The sequence below is a fragment of the Phaseolus vulgaris genome, chromosome 2 (genome assembly GCF_000499845.2).
Source record: "Phaseolus vulgaris cultivar G19833 chromosome 2, P. vulgaris v2.0, whole genome shotgun sequence".
Classification (NCBI taxonomy): Eukaryota; Viridiplantae; Streptophyta; class Magnoliopsida; order Fabales; family Fabaceae; genus Phaseolus; species Phaseolus vulgaris.
In genome coordinates, this window is record NC_023758.2 from 46,157,092 (window position 1) to 46,167,411 (window position 10,320).

Sequence of the window (10,320 nt, forward strand, 5' to 3'; positions counted from 1 at the left end):
TTGATGTGAGATCTTCAACATACCTATTATTAATATAGACTTTATATGATTTTGACATTATATTAAGAATTGAACTTCAAACTTAATTTAATTTTATAAAACTGATTTATAAAATAAGAATTATACGCATACACTTATATACTATAAAATGTCTTAATCTTCCATCAATATTACATATCCAAAAACATTTTTGCATCTTTAATGTTTCATTTTATTTTGTTAATTAAAAAATTCTTAAAATTAGTTTGATCAATTACGATTTGTTTATGTAAAATGTCTTGTTTCTCCTGTATTTTTTTTTTGTCTTTATGGAAAAAATGTTGTTTGATGTTAATTTATTGTATAACACTTAGATAAAGATCACTCTACTAAATAACATCTTGATGATACTCATAATATTTCTTCAAAATCATGATCTGCAAATAATACTAAGTTTGAAAACTCATTATTTATCAGTGTGTTATGAATATTAAATGAATTTTGAAGTGGTGTATATTTCACATAGATCTGCAATATAAATTTTTTAAAGAAGATGTCCAGGGGAAGAAAGGGATTTATATGTGGGTTTTTAGAAGATTAAAACTCAATTGCCAACTCTTGTTATTGTTTGAAGGGTTATGAAAGACAAAATTTTGACTAGAGCGAATTTGGCAAAAAGAGGGATCGGGATGGATAGTTGCATTTATTGTCTGTGAGAGGAGAAAGAGAAAACTACGTCTCACTTTTTTTTACACGTGCAGAGTTGCCTGGTTAGTATGATCCAAGTGTTGCGAGTGGATGGGGTAACTCCGACGGATCATTGAGAGCCAAAAATGCCTTTTTTAAATTTCAAGATTAGCAGGGCGAATAAAAGGGTCAACCAAATGTGGGGTTGTGTGTGGGTAGCCGTGGTAGCTGAGTGTGGAACCATAAAAGTAGGAAGATTTTTAAAAATGGCATAATGACCACATTGAAATTTTCACAATGGTGCAACTTAAGGTATGGTCATGGACACTATCCAAAATCTGTGGTGTAGGTTTTTTCGTATTTTGATTGGTGTCTTGAGCCTTTGGTATGCATGAGATCTGTCAGAAATTGTTAGTTGATTTTTTGTGGGATGCGGTTTATAGGAGATCAGTAAGGAAGACAATTTTGTTTGTTTAAGTTGTATGTTTTTGTTTTAGCATGGAGCTAAGACGTAAGATGTTTATATAAGAGTTGAATTATTATTGAAATACCTTTATTTTATTAATTCATTTTTTATTAAAAAAAATATTTTTATTTTGATATAATTATTTTTTACTATATATGACAGATGCACATGCACATTGCAACATAGTGTCTTATCCAATCATTTTAAAGAAAAAGAAAGCATCTTGGACTTCAGTAATTTATATGCAAAATGATTATATTAGCATGAAGGAGAGTTCATTGCATGGAACTGATTTTAGAGGCAGTGTCATTGTGTAATAGCACCATGATCTCACCTCCATAACTAATAGGCTTTTTCATGTTCCTATCGTTCAATTGCCACATCAAGGGATGTTTCGTTACACCTGAAAATCAAGGCTATCAAAATAATTGTCTTTAAAATTTCCAACTTGTAAGTTTTATTGATCTAAACCTCATAGTATTGAATATAAAAATAAATTGGTGTATGAACAATTGATTCCCATTTATCTAAAAGTGTGGAGTGAGGAAAAGCACTTTTGAGCTTTAGAGAAATACATGTGATTTTAGTGTTTGGTTGTGTGTGGTTATAAGTGATTAAGTGACATGACAATGAAGTTGTACATCCTATTATCCAAATCACAGCCTTGAATACATTCCCAATTCCACTTTTAAGTCACTGCTTCTCTGCTTGTGGTCCACCCAACATGAGTGCTCCTCTTATCTCACTTCAAATTCTTGCAAACTATTAATATCAACAATCATTATACCTTTTTCTACCATATTTTCATAATTCCAACTCCAAAAACCTTTCAAATTACAACAACATTATTCTTTCTAAAAAAATATTAATAAAAACTTCTTTATTTTCAAATGATTTTATATAAGGAATTTTTAATGTGTTTTATTAGTTGAAAAAATATATATCTTTAAGCTTTTCCTTTCTGTCGTTTTTTTTTATGATAAGTATCTCCAAGCTGTTTATAGAAAATAGAAAAGCGTTTTATTTTATTAAACGTATTAAAAATCATAAGTGATTGTTTTTTTGAAAGATATATAAACAAATAGATTATATTATTAAAAATAATTTTAAATCTAACTTAATATTATAAATATTTTTATAATCCGTTGATTGATGTGAATCTCAAATACTTATAAATAGCTAAATTGCATGTGAAACACAATATCAATCGAAAAGATACTAAATTTTATTTATTTAAATAAAAGCTCACATTCAAAGTTTTGTGAACGGAAAAGAAACGTGATTAATGGAAGATACTCCACTAAAAGTGATTAATATATAATGTGTTTTCTAACAAAAAATTGTCCTGATGGAAGCAAGTAAATAATTTTGCACCAATTACATATAGTATAATAAATTACTGGAAATAAAATATTATGTGTGAATGCAATTTTTTTTTTCAAAATACAAATTGTGTTGGATTTGATAAAGCTTAATTATTTTTTCATTGAGTTTTGAAATATTTGTCGATTTTTTGAAGGTACTTTTGCCTGTAAGAATGGTCAATGTAAATTAGAATTGCCTAGTTTATTTAAAGGGCTTACGTAAAATTAAAAAAAAAATCATATATAAATTTAATGATCTTGTAATGAAAATATTATTAATTTAATACCAGTAACCAATACAAATTACTATTTATATAATATTAAAATATTTACCATAAAAATAAATTAAATTAATGTAAATGATTATTTATGATTGGTTATATAATAATTAAATCATATTATCAATACTGAACTTATTTTTTCATAATATATTGCCTAAATGATTTTCTTAGGGGTGACAAAATTTGTATAAAATGAGTTTAATATATATAAAAATTAAATTAGACTCTAAAAATACTTCCACAAAAACATAATTATGTAGTGGCTTAAATGAAATAAATTGAATTACTTTGTAATCAGAATAAACTAAATCAAATTAATTTACTTTCAATGGTCTTTTAATTAGCTAAATTATTAGATTGTTTGAACTATTATCAATAAATATTTTATTTTACATATATTTTCCAATCATAAAAATTATAATTCAACTTATTTCAAATAATTTTATTTAAAATTCATTTTATTTTTCAAAAATTAAATTTATATACTAATTTAATTTAATCTTGTTTTTAAAACATATTTATTATTTTATACAGCTCAATTCATATCAATTTTGTTAAAGTCAAATATTAAAAAAACTTATATTCTCCTCTAAACCATGAAATGAAGAATTGAAATGTGGAATGCATTCTAAATATGCCACCAGGAGTAGTATGTCCACATTTTTTATTATTCTATTTTATACGTATAATTATATATATAATTTTATTCAGTTTTACTTATTATATAAAAAAAAGACAATTAGATATATATTATATTGAAGTTATATTTTAATTAATTATTTAATTATATAAAATCAAATATTTTATATACTTCTATACTAATTGTATAGAATATGACTAGTTATTTTTTTAAAAAAAAAAATTAATGTTCCAAGTAATAAAGACAATCAAAGAAATTTTTAATTCGTTGTATTTTCTGTATAAAAGTATATTCCTTTTAAGACATAACTGTTATCAAATTTATTATATATATATATGTATATATATATATATATATATATATAATCTAATAAAAAAAACTATATATAATTATTAAAATATAAGTTTATTTAACTATTTTATTATTGTTTATCAACTTTACTTAAATGAATAGTTATGATAATATGAAATTATAGTTTAATAGTTAAACTGATAAAATTCATTATTTTATGAAAAAAAAATCAATTTTTATAGTAATTTACTGATAACAGAGATTTCTACGAGTACATATGATGGAAAAAAAAAACTACTTGACACAGGAAATTCTTGCCCAGTTATCATAATTTTTTGATGAACTTCATTATCTTTTTTTGTCAGGACGCGGTGGCCCAATTTATGATGCAGTACATTTTATAGTGGGCCTATGATCAAGTATGGACTAGGGTATTTCTTTTACACCCCATACTTTCCTTATGCACTTCCATAAATATGAAAATTCTCAATTTATATTTAAAAATAATTTTTAAATTGTGTAATTCAGAATTTTTTTGAAATTTAGATTGTTTTATTGTATTTTTTTTAACTTTTTTATTATTCAATTCAAAGTCATTTTTTATATTAAAAAAAGTTTATAAATTGTGTAATTGATGAGTGTTGTACAATCTAAAAAAATTGTAAAAAATAACTTATTGATGGGACAATTTGAAAGTGAAAAAAAAAATTTAAATTGTATAATCCAAAGTATTTTTTATTTATAAATTGTGTAATTCATGAGTTTTTTTTACTTTCAGATTATATAACTTGAAATTCATTGTTTGCATAAAAAAAAAAAGCTTTTGTAATTTATAAATGTCTTTTGCATTATACAATTTGAAAGTTTTTTAATACAAAATAACTTGTTGATTTTACAACTCAAAAGTCTAAAATTACTTATGAATTATACAATTTGAAATATTTGTTTTCTGCACTTCATTTATGATACAACGAGACAAAAATAACAAAACAATAAAAAAACAACAATAACAAAAAGAGTGACAACGATAAAATATACACGATAACAATAATGATGACAATAACAATAACAAGTAAACAATTTAATCTTTTAATCATTAAAGATTACGAATGAAAAAACCTATTTCATACTCACCAGGTTTATTTTCTCTCTTTCTTTTATGTTTCTTCCATTTATAATGGCTCAAAGAGCTCATATGTATGCTTTTAGACTAATAATCAATTATTTAGGGTAATGATTCATTTTTGTCGTTAGAGAATAATACGCTAAACTTCTGATCTCGAAAAATAATAGAACCTAAATAATTGATTTTTTATATGAGGTTTCTAAAGAGTGAATATCAGTTATTACGAAATAATAGTTAAGCATTTCATTGAAAAGTTCTTAATTATTAAATAGAAAATTATCTATAATAGTTTATTTCATACCACAAAATATCTCCTCCAAGACTGGTACATTACAGATTTGTTTAAAAAATAAGGATAAATGCATAGGATAACAGGGTTGTCCTAAAAGATCATTTTTTTTTACAAAATAAAATGTTTAATATTCAAGCACTGACAACCTAAAATAGTTTTTTATCCTATCTTTTAATCACACTTCAGAGTTGGTATGAAAATTATTGTAGAAAATAACTAATTTAACATATACATAAATTTGTAATGGAATGAAAGTGTTAAATTGAAAATTACTTCATTCTCAAATAATTATTTTATAAACTAACCGAATATTATTGATGCGTAAAAAAATATGTGTCATCACAATAAAAGAAAATATCAGAGACTCTGGCCAACCCTAATAATCACAAAACATTTTTATTAGATGTCTTCTAAAAAAAACCCATCTCAGATAAATGACAAATATGATAAAAATAATAATGGGCCCAAAATAGAACATAATATTTGGATGTTTTTTCTTACACCTATCAAAACTCTTTTTTTTTTAAAGTTTTTTAGAACACTCCTTTCCAAATTCATAAAAGAAAACTTTTTTTTTAATTTTATTCATTATTTTACTTTAATATTTTTTAGTACACCTATTTATTTATTTGCAATAAATAACAAATCTTTGATATTTAAATTCTTGATCAATTTAATATCATTATTACTTACACTAAATCCTTATTATTTTTAAGAGGGACTGAAATATGAGATGAAAAATTTGCAATAACTTTGATGAATTTTTTTCTCATATGTGATTAACTTCTAGAGCTTTAGACATGCAGTTATGTAGGACACATGTTGCGTGTAAATCTTATGCATGTTAATTCATTCATATGGTGTGAGCCAAAATAAAGGAGATTGACCCATATTATCATCTTTAAATCCAAACTACGTACTTAAGTGACAGAGATATACCATTTTAATTATTCATTGATATCATATTTGTCAAAATTATACTTTCTGCATACAATTTTATGTCTATGTTTCATAACATGATACTCACATTTATAATTTTACAAATGATGTGAACCCAACAAATAAAACATAAATGATGATAATATATTTTATATAATAATACACTTGAATAACATTTAAAGAAATTATTTACATTCAGTCCTACAATCTCAAGTGAATTTTTCATGGAAAATTTTCTGTTAGAGATCCCACATTGACTAGAGATATCTCAAGTGAATTTTCTGTTGGAGATCCCACATTGATTAGAGATTAGAGCCTTTTATTGTATATAAGTGGGTGCAAACCTTAATCCTATGAGCCGGTTTTATGGGGTAGAGTTAATAAAAATGTACACTAATTAAAACCTTAAAAATAACTTCATTCACATTTCATTAACCTAAGTTATTGTTCACATTTCATTAACCTAAGTTATTTGTTTATCTATATATAGTGTCAAATAGGTAATAGTTGATGCATTAAAACCTTATCATTTGGGTGCAAATTATATATTTGTTTATCATTAAAACCTGATATAACTCACCTTATACATATAAAAATGGTTTTGAAAAAACAAGAACAGCTCAATTTTAAAAGATAAATTACTTATTGTGATGTAATACTTTTATCCAAAGAGTTGAAGCCAAAGTTTGTAATACTACTCGATGTGGTTCTGTTTTGTACCTTAAGACATTAAACTCATGAAAGAATCTGGAGTTAAGAATTCATGCAAGAACTATAACACAGTTCTTGACCAATAAAGAAAACATATGGAACAAAAATATCAAAATGAAAAATAATAGACAAGTTAAGGAATAGAGGAATAACACGTCATCCTTAATGTTTTAAGAATAAAAGTGAAATGTTGATTTATCACTTGAATAAACTTTTCAACATAAAAACCTAAACATAAAAGTATCTATTAACTGTATTTTATTAATTTAATTTTTAATTAGTGCATTGAGAATATAGTTCAGATAATTTAATTAATTTAAGAAAAATAGTTCAGTTAAAAAAGTATGATGCAATTAACTAAACTTATAAAATAGTTTAGTTCAATTTACTAAGAAAACAACTAATTTAGTTTAATTCACTTTAGTTTTTCTTCTAAACCAAAATATACCTAACCTATAATAAAATACTTGAATGTGCCGTGATCTTGGATGGTTAAATGTATTGCATGTGTGTTTTAAATAAAACTGTAAAATGAAAGTCAATGTTATTTCAAGCATATTCGTCGAAAAAATATCTGGTTGAATAATTTAGTTTAGCAAAATTTAAACTCGTGTTGACATGTTTAAGGAATACAAGTGATTGTCATTTGCGCTAACCAATTTTATCTTTTTTTAAACTAGCTAAATGTTTTTTTACTTAAAGAAAATATTATTTTATTTATTTATAATGTATTCTAAAAATATTATAACAAGAGTTTTATTTGTAGCACATAAAGATAATATATATTTATTGAAAAATGGGAATATTTACTAGAGAAGAGAGTCAAGTGAAGAAGTTGAATGAATGGAGTGAGAGAAATGGAGCCGCGTTTATCTATCTGATTAATTTCATTATCTAGGTTGCTTTCAGTGACAGGTGGAAGGAAAATGAGATAATGGTAACCGTGAGTAATAAATGGTTCCAGGTTTAGTGTTGTAATTGTGGGAGAATAAGGAATGAGCATAACACAAAGAAAGAAGAAAGGAAAGGAAAAGAAAAGACAACAGGGACTAAAAAAAGAAAAGAAAAGAAATAAAAAAAGAAGAGGAAGGGTGTGGTGAGAGGCATAAAACTCTGCGTAAATAACTTCCAAAACTGACGCTCTATCCTTTATTCCCCAATTGACTTCTTCTTTTTCTTCTTCCTATTTTCTCACCATCGTGTTTTCTTCATTGACCCCTCAGCCACTCCAAAAGCAGAAAATGCCTGCAACAACAGAGAACCAAGGCTCATTCCTGGGCCGGATAAGCATCCGCCGAAACCAAGTCATGTCCATGGATGGAACACACGACCAAGAGATGGAAGACCTTGAACTTTTTCAGAAGCACGTTGGAGACCGCTTCTCCGAACTCTTGTCCACCACCACCACCGGCGAGGACTCCTCCGGCGACGCTCTCCTCTCCATATCCTGGCTCCGCCGCCTCCTCGACGAGTTTCTCTGCTGCGAGGCCGAGTTCAAAGCCGTTATTCTCATGGGCCGCGACCCCTCCCAGATCGCCAAGCCGCCGCTCGACAAGCTCCTTCCGGAGCTCCTCGACCGCGTCGTCAAATCGCTCGACGTCTGCAACGCCGTCGCTCTCGGCCTCGACGCCGTCAAGAACCTCCAGCGCCTCGCGGAGATCGTCGTTGCCGCGCTCGACGTGACGCCGCTCGGCGACGGCCAGGTCCGTCGCGCGAAGAAGGCGCTCTCCGCGCTCATCGCCGCCATGCTGCACGAGGACAACGCCAACGCGAAGGGGACCGAGCGCAACCGGTCCTTCGGGCGGCGCACCGGGAACAGCTCCGGCGCTAGCAGCAAGGACCGCGTGCGGTCTCTCTCGTGGACGATGGCGCGGAACTGGTCGGCGTCGAAACAGATCCACGCGATGATGTCGAATCTGGCGGCGCCTCGCGGCGCAGAGTCTTCGGGATTGGCGCAGCCTGTGTACATAATGAGCACTGTGCTGGTGTTCGTGATGTGGGCTTTGGTGGCGGCGGTTCCATGCCAGGAGAGGAATGGGTTGGGGACGCACTTTCCCCTGCCGAGGCAATTGAGCTGGGCCCAGCCCATGATCGGGTTGCAGGAGAAGATCGCGGAGGAGTGGAAGAAGAAGGAGAAGAAGGGGAACGTGGGGTTGTTGGAAGAGATGCAGAGGATGGAGAAGCTGGGGCAGTCGCTGATTGAGTTCGCTGAGTCCTTTCAGTTTCCCCCCGAAACGGAGCGTTTGGATGAGATGAAGAAAAACGTTGAGGAGTTTGCCGAAATTTGTAAAAAAATGGACGAAGGGTTGGAACCCATGCAGCAGCAGATTAGGGAGGTGTTTCACAGGGTTGTGAGGAGCAGGACCGAGTTTCTTGTTGTCTTGGACCAAGCTGGAAAATTGTCTGCACCCGCTGTTTAATTTTTTTATCACACCTTTCCATCTTTTTTCCCCCTTTTAACCCTATAGATCTTTAAGGTTGCTGTTACTGATTCACCTTTTTGGGTTAACTTTATATTTTTTTCCAGGTTTGGGAACCCTCCTCATCTAACCAACTCTTTTCTCTTTCCCTTCATTTTTTCTTCCTTCTCTGTTAATCATATCACTACTGCAATCACTAATTTCTTTTCCTTTCTTCTTTCTGCCTCTTCAACTTCTTTAGTTTCATATATCATTTTTTTCCATTCTTTTCTTCACATTTTATCTAATGCCTCATAAGTAACTATGTGACGCTGAGTAATACAACCTCCTCCTACAATTACTATAACTACTACTACTTAAATTCATTCAATCTTATTATTAAGACAAATCCTAACTTGCTTTATTTCTAAATATTTTCTTTAAATTATATACATTTATCTTACCATTACTCGTTTTAATTTTTTATCTATCTATCTATCTGTATTCATTTCAGGTATAATACTGTGTTGTTTGCTGCAATTTATATTCCAAAACTTATTTATTTATCATTAACTATGTAATTTTCAAATGCTTTATAAATTAGCCTCCTCACTCATGCAAAGAACGAACTCTCTCAGGAACAAGCAAGGTAAAACTAGAAATATAACGAAGCCAATATTTAAGGCTTTTCAATCTCATATTGTATTATTCCTTTTTAAACCGAGGATATTTTTTTTAATGTACTAAACTATCTAATCCAAATTTTAGATTATTCAAATATTTATATTTATAGTATGAAAATAATTGGAATTAGTTTATATTTAAGATTTGCTTCATCGACGTCTTAAAAATAGTTAATATGAGTTTGCAGTCAAACTAATAATGAATTTAAAAAAATATTAATTTTTGAAAAAATCTAACAATCATTTCAAATATTCAATTATGTTTATACTAAGTATGATATTCAATTATGTTTATACTATGATGTAAAGTTTGAACTAATGAGAAAAACTAATTTTATTTATTATTATAATCCTTCTTTTATTTATTTTAATTTCAAACACATTTACAATATACATATGTCCTTTTGTTTTAGTATCATGTTTTTGAAAGTAACTACTCTAAATTCTCTTTTTTTACATATA

General features: G+C 28.8%; 1 protein-coding gene across 1 annotated transcript; it reads left to right on the forward strand.

Annotated features, from left to right (window-relative positions):
• The first annotated feature begins 7,689 nt into the window (after positions 1-7,689).
• LOC137812674 (protein ROH1A) lies at positions 7,690-9,413 on the forward strand. The gene has a single exon (XM_068614825.1). The coding sequence runs from the start codon at positions 8,018-8,020 to the stop codon at positions 9,194-9,196; it is 1,179 nt and encodes a 392-aa protein (XP_068470926.1). The 5' UTR covers positions 7,690-8,017; the 3' UTR covers positions 9,197-9,413.
• The last annotated feature ends 907 nt before the right edge of the window (positions 9,414-10,320 follow it).